The sequence below is a fragment of the Osmia bicornis genome, chromosome 1, assembly GCF_907164935.1.
Source record: "Osmia bicornis bicornis chromosome 1, iOsmBic2.1, whole genome shotgun sequence".
Lineage (NCBI taxonomy): Eukaryota > Metazoa > Arthropoda > Insecta > Hymenoptera > Megachilidae > Osmia > Osmia bicornis.
Genome location: NC_060216.1, coordinates 13,271,187 through 13,289,969, shown reverse-complemented (window position 1 = coordinate 13,289,969; position 18,783 = coordinate 13,271,187). Strand labels below are relative to the sequence as shown.

At 36.4% G+C, this 18,783-nt stretch overlaps 1 protein-coding gene across 2 annotated transcripts in view; it reads left to right on the top strand.

Moving 5' to 3' along the window:
* The window catches only part of LOC114872807 (semaphorin-1A-like), a 125,139-nt gene that overhangs the window by 49,369 nt on the left and 56,987 nt on the right, over positions 1-18,783 (top strand). For both annotated transcript variants that reach the window (XM_029180418.2, XM_029180417.2), the window contains exons 3-4: positions 5,051-5,147; positions 6,326-6,377. In XM_029180418.2, coding sequence (XP_029036251.1) covers positions 5,051-5,147; positions 6,326-6,377 — 149 coding nt within the window. The remainder of the gene's footprint in view (positions 1-5,050; positions 5,148-6,325; positions 6,378-18,783) is intronic.

Here is an 18,783-nt window from a genome sequence, read left to right as displayed (position 1 = left end):
ACGAAACTATGTATTTAACTTGAATTTTATCCAACTAATGTATCGATATTTTTATTCACTATAGAAAATGATTTAACCTTTGAACAACGGAGTCTGGGTCATTATTAATTTCAAGTTAGACGTGTAGCTTTTAAATGAAATGCAATATTAAAATTCCGCCTCTCTCCATGGTCCGCTGTCTGAGGGTGAAAAAATTGTCTTAAAGGTGCGGTGCATTAGAAATGAATCTTTGACGGCTTTACTCTTCGAGTATCGCGCGTTTTTACAAATGACTGAAGAGCGCAGAAAGGTCTCGAAAAGCTATGCCACTAGAGAACAGCGAAAAGGTTACCCGTGCCCATTCGTTGGTAGAGTGACACAGGGCTACGCCTGTGGCTTTCCATCCGACACAGAAGGCAAGGGTGCTTTTTCTTTCTTTTTTTTTCCCCTCCCATCAAGCGTGTGCACTCGTTTCAAGCGGGTTTTTAACGGGCTCCTCTTGTTCTACCAAACCGTTTCGCCTTTCTTCTTGCCTATACATTTCGATAAATCGTCGCATTAAGCGGATCGATATGACCCAGACTTTTATCCTTAGCGAGAAGAACGCTGGATTTTCCGTCGAATAACAAATAACGAATCTGTTCGAGTGAATTTCGAACAGCGAAGAAAGTTCTGCTAATCGGATGATTGTTTTAATACGATTATATGCGTTACGAGGATTATTCGAACAATATTGCGAGCAAAATGGTGAAATAATGACGGATAGGAAAGTTAAGTTCTAATTCCAGTTATATGAATTTTCCTTCGATTCATTTGAATGATCATCAATTATTTTGTATTAAAGTTAGTCATTTATACCATAATTTTTTCACACTTTAAATTTTAATCTGATGTACCATAAGTACCATTTGAAAATACTTTTATGTCATGAAATTATCTGAGACTTCGTGAAGTTTCAATTTCACTTCGTTATCTTCAATAATCGGTCACTGACGATCCCCACAGTAGTCAACAAACAATACATTTTCCCCTTTTCTCGTGTTTCGACACAAACAACCCGATAAATCAGGGTACTTAACGTTAACAGGATCATCGTGTCGCAGTAGGTCTGATTTATTTATCAGAACTCCATTGTATCTAATCGTTTCTTGAAAATTGTTTTTCCCTCGACAAAGTGTCCTCAGTTCTCAAACAACAGTATAGAAAATCGATAGAATTTTAAAGGTGATAATTTTCAAAAATTCGGGATATTAAAATCAATATTATAAGTAAAGGTTCGTTGAAGAGAGGTGACATTTTGTCGGTCGTAGACTAGCCAAATCGATCGTCACGCTTGCTATTGTTAGACTTAATTACCAGCAGTGGTGTAGATAGGCGTACGTTCACCAGGTCGAATCAGCCCTGGCTCCAATTCAACCACGCTCCACGTTGGATATTAGGGGCGATCGAGAGTGCTGAGTAAATTTCATCTTCTATGCTTCCGGTCGGCGAGCTCTTAAGAGTGGCATACATTTAGCCATCGCTGGAAAGGAAGTTGAAGATATAAAAAAAAGAAAAAAGAAGTCGAGTTTTGTGAGAAGAAGCCACGACGGTGAATAATAAGCCAATATAAATGTAAATTCGGTGAAGTAGATGTATCGCGTATTTAGTGGCTTAAGTGAAATAACTTGGTGAAATTACGCGGTTAGGCGATTTTATTGGAGACGAAGATCGGTGTAAAAATTACCACCGGAAGTGTAACCTTGTCTGGTAAGAATACTCGAAGGGGAGATAAATTAATTCATGGAAAGTCTGACACAATTTCATGACATAAAAGTATTTCAAAATGGCACTTGTGATATATCAATTTAAAGTTCAAAAGCTTCTGAAAATCATTATGTAAGTGCGCTTTTAATAGTTATGGATCGCAACCGCAACGAACAGTGTGGTTATATGTCGCAAGAATTCGAAGACAATTTCATGACAGAAAAGTTTTCTAAAATAACACTTGTGATACACAAAATTAAAGCTTAAAGTTTACTGAAAATTATTACACAAATGCACCCTTAATATATTTAATATTGATAAAGTTATTAAAAAAAGAAAATTGTTAGATATTTAGTGTTTGCCAAATGACAAATTTTTAAAGGTAAAATTCTAAAACGATATTATGACAGAAAAATAGCTGAAAATATTACCTGTGACCCATTAATTTAAAGTTTAAAGTTTTATGAAAAAAACCATATTGAACATTTTCCAAAAAATTCTCATTTACATCCGATGGATGTATAACAAAGCCAGTTTGCAACAAGAACGAAGAAAATGTCAACTGAGCGGATTAAACTTTGGAATAGCTAGTACCAGGCGAAACTTTCAAAGCGTTACACGAGCTTTGCTAAATATTTTAAAAAGAGAAAAAAAAAAACAAGCGTTGTTCTGAACCATGTAAACGCGATGACTTTTCGTTTAACAGTTCCCGACAGCTCTTTTTTCTCCATCCATGGTATCAGCGAAACACGAGTCTGTTCGTTCATTCACGATCGGTGTTCCAGACGCGTTTCAAGCCTCCCTTGAGCTTTCCACTCGTTTTTTATATTACGCTTTTCCAACTTCGGAGAATACACAGGAAAAGGGAGAGAAAAAGTTGGGAAGCTGATGGTCTTTGCGCTACGAGTCTCCTAACACAAATGTAATCCTCTATTTAATTAGAAATTCCCATATTAGATACTTTAAATTATTTATAATCTGGTGAAAATAATAGATCAGGATTAGAACATAGGAAAATCCTTGTATTAGGAGCTTGAAATTATTTATAATTTTCATGAATATAATAGATAAGGTTTGTGAAATTTCCTGCTTGAAAACAGGGTTAACTTAGCATGAATTATAAAACGCGGCTGCGTGCAAAGTGTCCATTACTTTTAGGCTACTGTGTCCGCTTATTCGTACAAGTTAGGTGACTTACCTTATCGCTATAACAATAGCTATAATTTACACGTCGTATTGTCAACACGCTTAAAATCCTCTTATTTCTCTGTCGCAAACGCGTGAATTAAACTGTATAAAAAATATGTGGAACGATTCCTCAATGGGAAGAATAAAATTTCCCTGGTTCAAGGTACCGGTTACAAGTGCAAGAGTACCGGGTGTACCGTTAGTTACGGTAAATTTCCGATCCCAAGTGCAATGCACCCTTTCCATGCGATAGAGGAGACCTTCTAATGTCAACGTTGCCATTGTAATCACTATCTTTCGTTTCGCTCGCTTAAATTTAAGTAGCTCGCTTCCATTTCGCAACTTCGCACTTTTAGCAAAACTTTCGAAGCAACTTTTAATTTTTAGTAAATTTTACGAAACACAGGAAGCTTGTAAATAGGATATCCTGAAAAACTTTGCGATAAAGTATCATCCTTTTATTGGAGATCCTTTTAAGGTAGATGTAACTTGCTATTCGATTAATCCTCGGACGGCGGACCATGGAGAGGGCCCAAATCATAATTTAATTTTTTTAATATTATTTTCATTTTTTAAATCTTAATGGTAATTGTGAATAAAAATTAAATAAGTATATTTTGTTTAATAATTAAATTCCACTGAGCAAAGATTCAAAATTGGTCTGCCTTTCTTCATGGGTCAAAATCAAGCCAAATCGTGGAAAGCAATTGAATTGATTGACAAGTAGCTGTCAAACTGATCGGACAAATCGGTGCTGTCGTTTCCGGTATGCAGAGTTTGATCGCGCGTTGAAAATTGAATTAAGACACCGAATGGCGTTATTCCTATGGGCGAGATCGATGGGTATCCGTATCGGTCGCGTGCCTAACGCCTCGCGAATAAGAAATTACGTTGTAAGCGGCGTGGCGCGTGCCAGAACACAGTGTGTGTTTGTATGTTGCAGAATGGCAAAGGTAGGCAAGCTGTGCATCCATATGCATCGGTCGCTCGTAAAGAACAACGGTGGCGAAATTAACAGAGGCGAGGTATGCCGTGACGAAGGAGGATACCAGCCGCTTGCAAATGGCTTAGAAAGTTTCAACAGTTTCCACCTGCATACGTGCCGGTTCTTCGGGATACGGGCTCGTGTAAATTCGCCATAGTGTTCAAGAGAATTGCGGGATTTTCGGGGAGGAAATATTCATTCGATTTCGGAGGATCTGAAGTCTAATGCAATTTCATGACAGAAGAGATTTTCTAAATGGCACTTCTGATATGTTAAATTAAAGCTTAAAGTTTATCGAAAACAATGACATAAATGTCTCATTGATATCTTTAATACAAAATGACTGGTGCTTTGTTGAAACAAACAGTGCATTACCATTCGCTATGGAACATTGTCCGTTGCGATTCACGACCAGCCATTTTGTATTAAAGATATTCCCGGGGCATTGACATGGTTATTTCAAGGAAACTTTGAGTTTTAATTTGATACGTCGTAAGTCTTATTTTGAGAAACTTTTCTGTCATGAAATTGTGCCAGAGTTTCAACTTTTCAAACCAACTTTTCAATACTTAGATCTCCTTTCTACCTAAGGGATGACCTAGAAAAAAAACGGAAAAGAAGCGTCTCTTAGTATTTTCAAAAGACGATAAAGCTACGTCTACTTTGTGTCAGCTCCCTTTTTCCCTACAACATTTTACGAGCCACCCTTCGATGTTTCTCCTTCTCCTCGTGTTCTCTTTATTCCTCACGGTTATGCTTTTTCATCCGCGACCGCAATAAAGCCTCCGCTCAGGGAGAAGGGAGAGCATTCATCGGTGCTCATCCGATGGTACCAGTCATTCTTTGAAAGTTGGCAAGGATCTGCGTTCGACACTTTTCGAGATGTTCCCGAAGAGTACTCGCCATTGAACGACGACAATTTATGACTTCAAAGACGTCCGTTGCATTCGCGTATAAAAAAAATTTGAATTTTTAAAAATAAGTTCGCTCAGGCGATATCACGTGGGGTCACACACCGACAAAAATTCGTTCACGCGATATCGCGTGCGCAAAGGGTAGTATTTAACGGTTGCGGCACACAGCGACCCGTTCGTGTTGATCCAAAGTTTTTCCAGAAGTTTCTGAAGGAGTTCGTCCTTTTGTTTGTTCCAGGGGATGTGGTTGGCCAGCGGTTCCTAGGAAACGAGAGCCACGTGGAGCACTTCAAGCTCCTGGAGCGCGCGTCCACTTCCATCCTGATTGGCGCCAGGTAATTATTACGTGATTCTATTCTTTGTTAGCAGATGGTCATCGTGACCCTCGAAACTTCCCCACGAATCACTCCCTCGATTACGAGGCAGCAACCCCTTATGACGTGTCCTCTTTAATTTTACATGAGTCCTTCCATCGATCCATGTGTACAACCATCAGAAAACATATTCTACTAGCAGACATTGGAGTAAGGTAGATTTGTTTTCTAAGGTGGAATAAATTCAGAGTTTTGGGATTTTGTAATTCTGAAATTCTGAAATTTTGAAATTTTGAAATTTTCCAATTCAAAAGATCTAAAGTACTAAAATCCTAAAATTTTAGAACTGGATTGCAATATCAAGTGGTGGATCTAATCGCGATTAGTATTAGTGTTATTACCACGTCAGATAATTGCTCGGTTAACCGATGTAACAATAACCGGCTCAGCTCTTTGGTCAGTTAATTAGTGGATCTAAATCTTGAACACGCTGAATTGGAACTGTTTCAGCGGAAATTTAGCGGTAAATACACTTGCGTTTAATGAGATTCAATTGCATGAATCTCAATTAAAGGAACAGGAGTTTTCTCTGTCGCTAATTTGACGATGAAAGATTAAATAAATATTGCCAGGTGAATTAAGGGCATCGCGGAAACATAATATCTGTGAAAATGTTATTTGCTCACGATGAAGCATCGAGATAGTTAAGAATTTTCATGAGAAAGGAAAATTATACATCAGTGTTAACAGAGACAATAATCAAACTCTCTCACGTAAAATTAAAAGACAATGAGAATTTTTTCAGTCATTCATTGAGAAATTTTAACTTTCTATTGTTGATGAAATGATGCATTTTAAATTGTATAATTTACAATTAACCCTTTGTTGCATGATTTGTTTTAATTTAAAAAATATATATATTTCTAGTTTAGAAATTTGTTGAAAGGAAAATGAATAATTATATAAAGGAAAATGTATTTTTTCTAAGATTTTTCTAATTTGCAATTTAATCTACTGATTTTTCCTAACAATTTTCTAATTTTTTCTAGAAACCATACATTTTCTTCCCTTCTTTTATTTTTCTCAATTTCTCAGTCTTCTGTTTCTCGTAATTACTAATGCTTATCCCTTGTTGTTAGAGATAGGGAAGGATTTACGATGTAACACTTAACGTTCTATTTTCTTTCTTTTTTTTTCAGGAACGCCATTTACAACATAAGTCTGCATGACCTAACGGAGATCGTCGACCAGGTGAGTGGAACGTTTAAAAATAAAAAAAATAAAAAGAGAGCCTATGGGGATGGCTCGATAACGAATGATTGAGTGATCTAGATTACGCTATTTCACTTCGAATCTGCAAGCTTTCGGGTCGTTTTAAAGCCGGTTATCTGAAATTCTAACGCGAGACAATTTCGATTTTATCACGATACTTGCCTTTTTTTGTTAATCCCAGAAATGAGAACGTAATGAAAAATAAAAAAAGATTGTAAGTATTTTTAATGACCCAATTGTCGAACGCATACAGGTAAAATTTAACTTCATTCAATTGTTAATTATTATTGTCAGGACCGGCGCTAGCATCGGGCCATGCGTTTGAATACTTTTAAAATACTGTGCAATTAATTAACTTTTATGATATCAAGTTTTAAAATACATGACAAATATAAAATACACGTGTCCCAATTAAATATTTTCAATAATTTCGACATTAGCCCTGGGGCTCGCAACTTCGAGAAATAATTGTGATAATTTTTTTCGAATTTTCAAATTGTGATATTTTTAATTAAGTTCATTTCTGATATTCTTTCATTACCATTTGTATAATATTTGCAAGAAGAATATTTGATTAACTTGAACAAGCAACGGTTACAAATTTAATTCTCCAAAATGAAATTATTCTTCGTTCCCTTGAAAACAGTCCCTTTTCGTGGATCCGATAGCATCGCTTTAACGATATTCCAGGGTTTGGTATTTACAGACATAACTACGACCCTGCAGAAATGAATTCCCAGATAAATTGAATTATTACCAATCTGTGTCAGCCGAAATGACATGCATATTTATAAAACTAACCGGAATCTTCTTCCTGAAAAATTTATGGAAGACGAGGGAAGAAAGTATTGTTTATCCATCTATCGATCGGATGGACAAATTTAACCCTTCGATTACCCTGTCTACCCAATATAACGCGTTCTTTTTATCCTACACCCTAATAATTATACTTATAAAAGATACAATACAACATAATAAAATGTTATCTCTCATTGCACCACGATTTTTATAATCATCACCCCCTGCCGCATACTAAAGAGAAAATGAGCCTGGTAATTAATTACGTATACAAGCAGTCGTGGGAAACGTGGAAACCTTTTGACAGTGAAATCGATCGAAAGACTTTCCCTTCTGCTCGCGATACGTGCATTGTAGATCGCCGACAAACGATTTACACGCAGGCTATACATAGTTGCGTCAGTGTAATTAGCTCACAGTGCTGGGAAACCGCAGCGAAATCATTTTTTTTTTCGAACCGATAGTCAATCAACCGTTCAACGATTGCAAACGGAATTGCACAAAGCAAAAGACAAAAAACTGTCTAACAGTACGATGTAATAATTGAAATTGTGCTGGACACGTGCTGTCGTTTCACGTATGAAAATTAAGACACGGATTCTGTAAAATTGCTATCGGATCATAGAGGCGCCATGGCGCCAGAGAAACTTCCTGGAAACCGGGGGTGTCTGGGAGAGTGCCTTTTCGACGAGCTGCAATTTCGTTGGGCAAGAAGGACGTTGTTGACGTCGTAATCCCACGACGAAAGTTTTCCGCGGAGCTAATTGAGTCCCCTCATCCCTTTACCTTTTTCTACCCTCTGGCATGCAGTGTTATTTTTGACGACAATGAGGACAAGATAAGAAGAGGATCAAAAATATGTTGTTTTGGTAATGCAGTAGAGTACGATGCTAGACTAGACTATGGAAATTTCAAAAGATATGCAAATTGCGAAATAAAATGAAATGAAAAATAAAAAATATTAACACTTTGCGTAACAGAAGGTCACTGGCGGATAATTAAAAGAAAGTAAAAAAATATTAGATAACAAAAGAAACTAAAAATATATTGGATGGTAAAGAAATTAAAAAAATATTAGGTACTAGGTGAAATTAGAAAGATATTAAATACTATTATACTAATACTATTACACTATCTGTCTAAATTTATTAGACATACATTTTTTAGACTACAAAAAAAATAATTTTTACACATTTTTTTTAAATGTCAAAAGTCTGCTGGTTTGTAAATTCGATTCCATTTGGAAATATTGGAAGTTTCATCTAGCTTTGTTAAAATTTTTTCCATTTTGAATGATGGATTGAAAATTTGAAATTTTTGACTTTATCAGATTTTCGGAATTACGCTACATACCTGGAAGTTACAGGTACCTGTATTTATCCGAATGGTAGGTGTAATCGTATTATCCGGATGATCCGATAACACGATTATCATGCATAAGCACCGATGCTATAGATAACCCATTATCAGGTTAATATGTAAGTAGTCGGATCCCATATCCTGAAACACCAGAGTATTCCATATTCCTATTTTTTTAAATTATTCAAGATACCAAATGTTAGTTTAAATATTGTACATATCAGACAAAATATTAAAGCTAATATCATAAAATGTTTTAGATTGCAAGCAAAGGTCTGGCTTGCATGTAATTAAAACCACGAAGAAACAACGTTTATAAGATATGTATCAAGACTTCATACGTAAAAACATGCAAGAAAAATTATCTTACTGTTAAGCACACTGAACTCTGTGTTTACTGAATACACATTTCAGTTCTTGGTGCGAGTACGATAATAAGAATACAGAGATAAATGAATTTTTTTCTTACTGAAATTAATTATGAAAATAATTGTGGTAATTCAAAATTAAGAGATTACATCGCAATTAGTCATCTTGTGTTAAATATTTTATGTAGAAATTTTGATTAAACTTCAGTCTTTAATTTGATACCACCTCATAGGTGATAAATTTTGCAATATTTTTCAGTTGTGAAACAAGAATGTTTTGTAACACGAGTTCGAAAAATGATACACGTGTTACATCCGGTAGCCAGAAAGACACTGATTTAAACAAACTAAAAGAGCAGCTTTCGGCAGTTTCTGCATCGCTGGAAAAACAAACTGTAACGCAGAATGGAACACGTGGTCGCTGAGTTCGCATTTTCCCTTCACTTTTCATTTGTTGCTTGCTTTGCAAAATTGTCTCTTGCTTTTACGATGATTGATGCGATCCAGCAAAAAAGATCGTAAACCAGTTGATGATCTTCAGGAAATTGCTCCCAAGATAGGGGAAAAAAGGAAGGATCATCATCTATCAAAAATTCCATTTGCAGAAAAATTTTTTCACGAACGATTAGCCGAAGGCAGGACGAGATTGTCCTCGGTGAAATTCGAACAATGAAGCAACGAGTCAGCATGCGACGGGGAAAACAAACGAGACGCGAAATATGTGTCGCTGCCTAAAAGATTTTAATAATGCCGAAACGTCCTGGCCGATCCTCCCGCTGTCTAAAGGATACTGGGAAACTGGATCCGACAGATGGATGCTCCGCAAATGTGCAACAGAAAAAAAGAAAAATGGGAATGGGACGCTGAGAGAAACATTGAAATAGCAAAACAATACCTCGCTGGGGTTGCGGGGTTTAATGAAGGATTCTCAAATTGAAATTTTAATTATTGTTTGGTAGATGAGGTGCTGAGGGGAAAAAGTGAAATTTTGGGAGGGAGATTTAAAGTGTAATTAGGAGTTTGGAAGGGGGACTTGGAACTTGTTTCATTTTGGAATATTGGAAATTGAATTTTTGAATTTTTAAAAGTTAGATCCTTAATACCAAGAACCCTTTAATTCCCTAAAATATGCAGTCCCGATTATAAAATCTGTCGATTTTCAGCAGGACAATACTGATTCTGAGTGAGAAAAAAGATAGAAATATAGGGGTAGAGAACGCGGTAACTCGATATCCGAATATTACGTATCAATCACCCTTCGATCTGTCGGGGAGAAAAAGGGACACAAATTTCAGCTCTCGTTTCACAGGGATGAAAGGATTAACGAGGTGGCATTATATTCCAGAGCCAAGCTCTGGAATCGAGTACACGCGGAAATTCATCGACGATTCGATCGTTTCACGCTTTTCTTCCATTCTTTTTTTATTCACTGAAGAGTGCAGGCGTGGACTTATGACTGCGGTCAAAACGACAGAAAAGAGAACGATTTGTCTGGTACGTGCTACCTCTATTTCCTTCTTCAACTATTCTTTGATATAAAAGTTTCAACAAATTTAGAATTCCAAAATTAAAAATTTCTTAAATCTAAAATTCTAAATTCCTAAACTGTTAAGATAGTAAAATTTTTCAATCCAAAAACTTCAAAATTCTACGATTTTAACGAACAATTCGAAGTAGAAGATTTTTCCAAAATAGACGAAAGAAGATTTTAATGGTCCTAGACAGTAGCGTAGCTGTAATGGGTCTGAGAGCAGCCTTAAACTAGAAAGTGGTCAATTTGAAAGGGGGCCTTAAAAGTTGCCTAATGCATCAGTCTGCGTGGCCAGCCACGTTGCAGTCGACTGGCTGCATCGGTCGCTTCTATCTAGCCGTGTTTCTCTCGTTCAATCTCTCTCCCATTGCTTGAGAGAAAGAGAAAGAGAGCGAGAATTGAGAGAACGAGAGGTGGCTCTGACCGGTCATTCACTCGGGCTGGCCGCGTAAAAACTTGCCGCTACCTTCTATGCGCTCTCCTCGTGTGTACTTTATGCCGCCTCTACCTAACATCCATACACTGGGTGTACCAAAACAATGTAATAGGAAAAAGGTATCAATCGATTGGCAAGTCATTCATCAGTGAACGATGCCTGAATCATAGTACGGGATGATCATTCATAGTGAGTGGGTGGTAAATGAAATTGGAGATGGTAGTGATGATATGAATATTGGATTGGATCCTGGGTAATAGGTATAGTATGTATTAGAAGCCAGATACTAGCACCTATGATCTTGATGACAATTATAGTAGATACTAGGATCTAGGCAATATCTGTACTAGATATTAGGATAACAACTATAATAGATATTAGGGCACTATATAACAAGTATAATAGATTCTAAGGCGCAGACAATAAGAACCTAGATAATAGCTATAATGGATCCTCGAACTTAGATATTAATTGCAATAGATCCTAGGACCTAGGCAATAATTATAATAGATACTAGATACCTATAGTAACTAGGATCTGAGTAATAACTATAGTAGACAATAGGACCTAGACAATACCTGTAGTAAATCCTAAAATCTAGATAATAACTAATAAACACAAGGACCAAGATAAAACTATAATAGATACTAGGATAATGGAGTTACTAAAAAATTTCGTAGAAACACGAAATGTAAATTTGAATTAAAAGCTAGTTTCTAGTGTTTTGATAAACGTGCCTGGAGGAATGTTCAGAATCGCTTCTGTATTTAAAGCAATGCAACAGGACTTGGCCGACCCCATTACCCAACTTCTAAATTGGTAAATAGTTTAGGTCACAGTTGTGACTCCTTCATAAACGCAATCTGCACGTTTACACTGTGTATCTAACACACTAGCGATTAGAGTACATTTGTGCATATTTATTGGAACATCTAGGGAATCACAAAAAATATTGATACCCATCAATTTTAAATAATTAATAAAAATATTCTAATTGTTCCTATTGTTACAAGTATATCTATATCAAATTATTCTCAATTTTAATATAATCGTAATTAATAAAAAAATTATTATTTCTTATTGTTAGAAAAATATCCCAACTTAGTAATGCATTTTCCCTCTTAATCAGTGAAAAGATTATTGTTAAACATTCATAAGATATCAACTTTAGTAATGAAGACACTTTTTAAAAGAGCAGTAATTTGTTCAGATGGTAACGATAAGTTGGTTTTATTAAAGTGACCTGAATACCTTTCGCAAAGTTCCGATAAAGTTTTCCTCGAACGGATCCGATAGACTTGAAAATATTCGATCGTCGTTAATTAAGCAGAAGTAAGCTGGCTTAATTGCTCTGAGCTCGCTTTATTTTATTTTTTATTGTGCTTCGTAATTAACATCTAATCCAGACGTAGCCACCTGTGGCTCTATAGGGCTCACATACTCAAAATAAACTTTTTAGAAGACACTGAGAGAAAATATTCTTTGTGCTCAAATAAAAATTTTTAAGTTCCAAAATTCGAGGATTTCAAAATTTTTAAATTTCTAAATTCCCAACTTCTAAAACTCTCAAATTCTCAAATTCAAAAGTTATAAAAAATCCTTGTAAGTTTTTATTTCAATTTTTCTTTTTCGCCCTGTTTTGTTCGTCTTTCATCGGGAGCCGGTTTCCGTCCAACTGGTCTTCTATCTCGAAGGAAGCTCCATAGAAAATATCTTGAGTGATGATACTCTTCTGAGGACAGTGAACTTGAAATGCAAAAGTAATCCCTTTTAACAGCAGCAAGTTTTCCTGAACCAAGGGAATTGGTTATCAGTTCCTTTTCCTTTATTTACAATACTGCCGTCACGTAATGCAGAAAGTGCTTTGAACAATAAAAGAAGCTGAACATTCTTCGTGGCTTGATTTCGCTATCTTTTCCTTCTCGTTTATTGCTTGTCAACGATTGAAATTGCCGGACAAAGTGGTTTTCATGAAATTTCCATATTTACTGTTCACTGATCCTTTTAAAAGTATTGGATATTTCAAAATAAAATATTCCTGAAAATTGTTGCATCAGAGATGGCGAAAGTAATTACAGAATAAATTGGAATATTTTTGAGAATAATTGATGGAAAACAAGTGATTGATTTGCAATAATTTCCAGTGGCGAACACGAATTAATTGATACTTTGGTGTTTTACAACAATTTTGCAATAACAAGTAGTTATTGATATTATTTGAACGTACGAGCATAATATTGTACAATGAAATTTTAACCCAGTGGCCATTTTGAATATTTTCTTGGGTATTACATTGAATTTTCGAAAATGATAATACAAGTATTGAACATGCGTGTTTACGCCACATTTCTCATAATGAGCTCTCAGCAGCGAGGTACGTTATTAAAATTAAATAGCTCTTTGGATTGAACAATGGCAACAATTTTCAAGTATTTCAATCGAATGACGTCATTTCATATGTATTATTTTATTCGAGTGTACTTTCTGTTATTGACAGAACTACATATTCCCGTTATGTTTGAAATCAAACAGAGATTTGGGTAAATGAAACTTGGACGCAATTTCATGAGTGAAAAGTATTTTGAAACATGACTTATGGTATATCAAATTAAAACGTGAAATGTGTTGAAAATTTCGATACAAGTGCGCCTTTATGATTCTTTATATTAGCAAAATTATGAATTAAAATAGAAGACCATTAGATTGTTCATGTACCAATTATAAAAATTTGAAAGTTGAAGGTTCTGACAAGAATTCATGACAGAAAAATATCTCAAAATTGTACTTGTAATATATCAAATTAATGGTTAAGATTTTCTCTCACCTACTATGTAAATGCAACCTTAATATTCTTAACATTAACAAAGTTATTAATTAAAAAAGGACACCGCTAGATTGTTGGCATACAAGATGTCTAAAATCCACAACGTAGGCACTCTAATTTAATTTCATGACGTAAAAGTAATTGAAAATACCACTTATGGCACATCAAATTGAAGCTAAAAGTGTGCTCTAAATCACTGTATAAACGCGCCATTATTATCTTTAGTAATTGCAATTTTATAAGGAAAAGAAACAACAGGATATCCACGGAGAAGCAAGAATTTTGTTCTACTGTTGGAATTAAAATGAAATAGGGATTGTTTACCGCACCTGCGGCGACTGAAACTTGCTGACTAACTTCTCATTTCCCTCCCATGGCCTTCCACGATGCCTGGTTCTTTTTATTTTCAAGAAAACTGGCTCATCCAGCAAAGTGACTTCCGGCTCTTGCCCACTCGACTTTTCCCCGGTTGGTCTTCTGCTTTCAGGAAAAATCGTTCCTTTTCTCATCTACGATAAAACGCGTACACGCTCGCGTCGTGGTTTAAACGGAAACAAAAAACATCGCTTCAACCAACCTAGATCTACTTAATATTTTACAAAGATGAAAAATTTTTAAACGATGGAGGAAAAGAAATTCACCGGTACGAATGTCGTGAAAATTTGATTCTTCGGTGACGAGACGCGATGTCAATTTTGGATAAAATAAAAGAGGATTAATTTCGTTGAAAGAAAGGCTCTTTAATCGTTAAAATCGTCGCAAATAATTCATTCCAAGCTTGTTAATCAAGATTTCATAGAGAAACTTTTCAAGGAACTGCCGGGATTATACCAGGAACTTTCGAAGCTACTTTTCAAATTTAATAACCGACCAAGAACCGTTCTTTAATGCTTTTTAATATCCTGTTTCGAATGCGTGTAGTTCATTGGAAAAATGCAAACTGTCCCATTCGTGAAAGTACGAGTACGGTCGAGGAAAAGTTCACCGGAAACTTGAAACATCTAGCAAGTCGTTCTCGACGAAATTACAGCGGAACCAACATCCGGACCAACTCTACGATCAATAGAGAGAGGGAGAAAGAGAGAGAGAGAGAAAAAAAAAGAAGGAAATATATGGAGGAGAGTTTCGGTTAAATTGAACTTTGACGAAGGATTCGTCCGTGACAATGAATTGTTCGATGGTAGCAAACGATTGCGTGGATATCGGTTCTATCACTCGTGCTTCATCCGGTATCGGACAATTTCCGGGGACGAAGGAAAAGCGGTGACTTTTTACCCTATGCCGCGTTTCCGGTGATTCCTTTCCTCTGAACGGCTGCGGGAAAGTGTTAAGTAATTAAGGACTGCAAGGTGGAATATTTGAATGGTAGAATAATCCAAGATTGAATATTCCAAGGCGGGATATTCGGAAGTTTGAATATTTTAAAGTAGAACAGCTGAAAGTTTAAATATTCTAAAGTATGTAGAATAATCCAAAATCTGAATATTTCCAAGTAGAGTATCCAAAAATAGAAGAGCCGAAAATAAAATCCTTTAAACTAAAATCTTTCATCCCCCATCCCTACTGTTCGAAAAGCCCCATACAGCCAATCCTTTTTAAACCGTCCATTACCACACAAAACCATCCAAGAATGGTAGAAAACAAATCGTAGTACTCTAGCGTGGACATGCTCATTGTTCGTCTAGCCATAAGTCCGACAGTCGATGCCAGTACCACATGTCCTGCTCTATGTGTGTACGTGTGTGGGTGCCTTTAGAAAAGAGCGGACATTCGATTCGTCTGGTTGGCTGGTCCCTGACAGATCGTGCTTTAGGAAAATACAATCCTTGGTCAGAATTGAAGATGTCCAGCGGATAGGTAGCCAGATACCTTAGATAGATATGACTTTCTCGACCTGGAACCTTCATCGTTTCTGTCCTGGACGTGTCCTGCTATCTTTCTTGCATCTGCCAGTGCATAATGGCGGGGGTTTTTGAGGTAAAGGGGAAGGGACCTGGAGAAAGATTACGCTCCGTCGACTTTGCTCGTTGTAGCTGATTGCGGTTCGACCTAACGGAAGCTCGATTCGAGTTAATACCGTCGCGATAACGTCACGATCGTCGGACGGAAACGACCCTTCCTCTTCGATTCTATTACTCCACCTTACCCGACGTTTGTTCCCTGCTCTTTCGGTTTATTTTCAAAGTTTCAAATAGCAAGACATTTCTCGTGAATTAAAAAATTTTCCAAGTGAAAAATGAAAAAATTCATTTCGCGATTTTTTACATTCAGCGACGGTTCCCTTCCAACGTTTGCGCAAATTAAAGAAAGTAGAGTAGATTTGAAATAATTCGCGTAAGAGCTATATTATTTTTTCATTTAACATAACCGCTAGAATTCGTTTCCTCGCTTTTAAGTAAAACAAAGAAAATTCGTTTTAATCTGACATAAAGCAGAGTTTGCGGTACACCAGTACCACTTTTTACATTCACTCGGGGAAATTGCCGTGCATTTTTATGGCGGTCTGATATTCATACGGTGCAAAGAATAATTAGAGATTCACCTGGTACATGTGACTTTATCGCGTCGGGTAAAGGTATCAAATTCTTTACGGGGATACCTCTGTTGCGTAACTTGAAAACTCGATTAAAATGTTCTTTTGTTTTTTTGAAATATAATTTAATTTTAGATGTATGTTACACGAATTTTACTGTGCTTCGTGATTTATTGCGCGTGGCAATCAGCCATTTCTTATTAAAAATATTCAGGGAGCATTTGTATAGTTATTTTTGTTAAAATTTAATACTTTTGTAATACTTTTCTGTTATGAATTCTCATTAGACTTTACGCTTTGTAAGTTTTTACATTCGACATGTGTTAATTTTATAATTCTTTTTCTCTTAATTATTATTTCTCTCACAGTAAATTATTGTTTCAGCACACTTTAAGCTTTAATTTGACTTACTATAAATACCATTTAATTGTACTTTTATGCCATGAAATGCAGCTTCAACGAACGGAAAGACTGTTGGCTTAGAAATTCCTGAGGTATCTTTGAACATTCAATATTTAAAATTTCTTCTATCAGAAGATTATTCGTGGCTCGTCTTGAGAAGTATAATTTCATACAAGTTCCAGCCATGTACCACGAACCGATCAATACGATCTGATGAATAATTTTATAATACTTCCAGGAGAGAGATGGGCTTCTACCTATATGTGTCGTAGAGTTTCCTTCGTAGAATGACAATTGATCGGCGAACTGTGTGCCAGGTTATACGTAAGGGATACGTAGAATTTCCAAAGAGAACAGATGACACAAGCTCTAATCTGATCCGTTAAAAGATTTCAAAAGAAAAAATCTTCTAATAATTTAGGACACAATATCATTAATTAAAAGAACTTCTTAATAAGCACGGAGCTAATTAAATCTTGCTTTTCACGGTGAAAAAGTATTTCTCGTTGGTCAAAAGTTGCGTAACATACAGCAAGACGTTAACGTTGCTCGCCAGAGGGGAAAATTAGAAAACTTCCTTGGGTAATAAACTCGCGATACAGGGAACAAGATTCGTTAAAAGCTGATCATCCGGAAATAAGAGTCCGCAATTTTTCAAACTATAAGAAAAAAAAGGAAGCAAATCATGAAAAGTTACAAGTGTCCTAATAGTCATGGAGAAGGAGCGTATTCACCCTCTGTCTCTAAGCCTTTCTCGCAGGCGGTACAATTAGCGCGCGCCATTAGTCAGCAGCCTTGTGCCTCGCTAAAGGCGCCTCTGCGTCTATCGGAAGGGTAGATAATACACCCTCCGTGGGGAGAAAGGGTTGAAAGAACTGTTCGAGCAAACGTTGTTGGATGTGGGTTTTCGACTCTCAGAGATGTACTCGCGTTTGTCGCTCTTTTCAGCCCCCTTTGTAAAAGAACATTAACGTCGATTTTTAACGTGTTTGTCTGAAGATTTAAGTTCCATGCATTAGGGGGATGAAAGAGTTTCCATGGGGGTGCGATGATGGACCTTTAACAGGGTTGTGCAAGTACCCAGAAATTCGAATACTAATTTTTCACGATTATTTTTTAAATAATAATAAGTGGAGTAGGGAGGAGTGCTGATAAATAGATTAATTTTGACCCCAACCCGTCTCTCGTACGCCGGAAATAGGTGGACGGCACGCGACTGATACGCGCTACCGTCGCGACGCCCTTCTGGTTCGAGTGACTTATTTCCGGGAACAACCGGACAAGATATACGTGCATATAATTATATAGGCCGATAAATTAAAATAGAAACGTGCGTGCAAATGATTGGCAGTTAGCAGAAGGTCGAGTATCATTGCAATGATAAAAGAATGTGAAAGTAAACAGTGAGTTTATATAAGAGAATAATAATTCCCTAGGAGCAGTTTAACAATTCTTTTTCTTAGGAAACTGGATTATTAACGCTTCGCGGGCGGTAAAGGTGACTGGGTAAGGATCTGGAAAATTAGGGACGGAGAAAGTTGATTCTATGACGGTTTCATGACATAAAAGTATTGCGGAATAGCACCTGCAGTATATCAAATTAAAGCTTAAAGTATAAGGAAAATTACTGCATAAACGTTCTTTGGGTGTCTTAAAAGAAGAAGGACTATTAAATTCTTAGATTCCAAATTTCTAAATTCGAAAGGTCCGAAGTCTAATATAAGTTCATGACAGAAAAGTATTACCAAATATCATTTACGACACTTCAAATTAAAGCTTAAAAGTTCCTTAAAAGAATCATATAAATGCCCCTTGAACATTCTTATTACAAGACGAGTAGTTGTGGATCGCAACGAACACTGATACTGTACTTCATCAAATACCCAATGTAAAAGTTCAAAGTTATTTTCATGACAGAAAAGTATTTCAAAATGGCGTCTGTAGTACATTAAATTAAAGCTTAAGATTTGCTGAAAATTTCTATACAAATGCTCCGAAGCTCCTAGTGTGCCTTCGTTTGTTAGAAGGCGTCGACCGCACCGGTATTAGTGAACGCGCACAAAGACAAAGAATACGTCGCGACGCCGGGTCGTCTGTGCCCGTATCTCGCGTGTTGCCAAGAGTTGCATTGCGA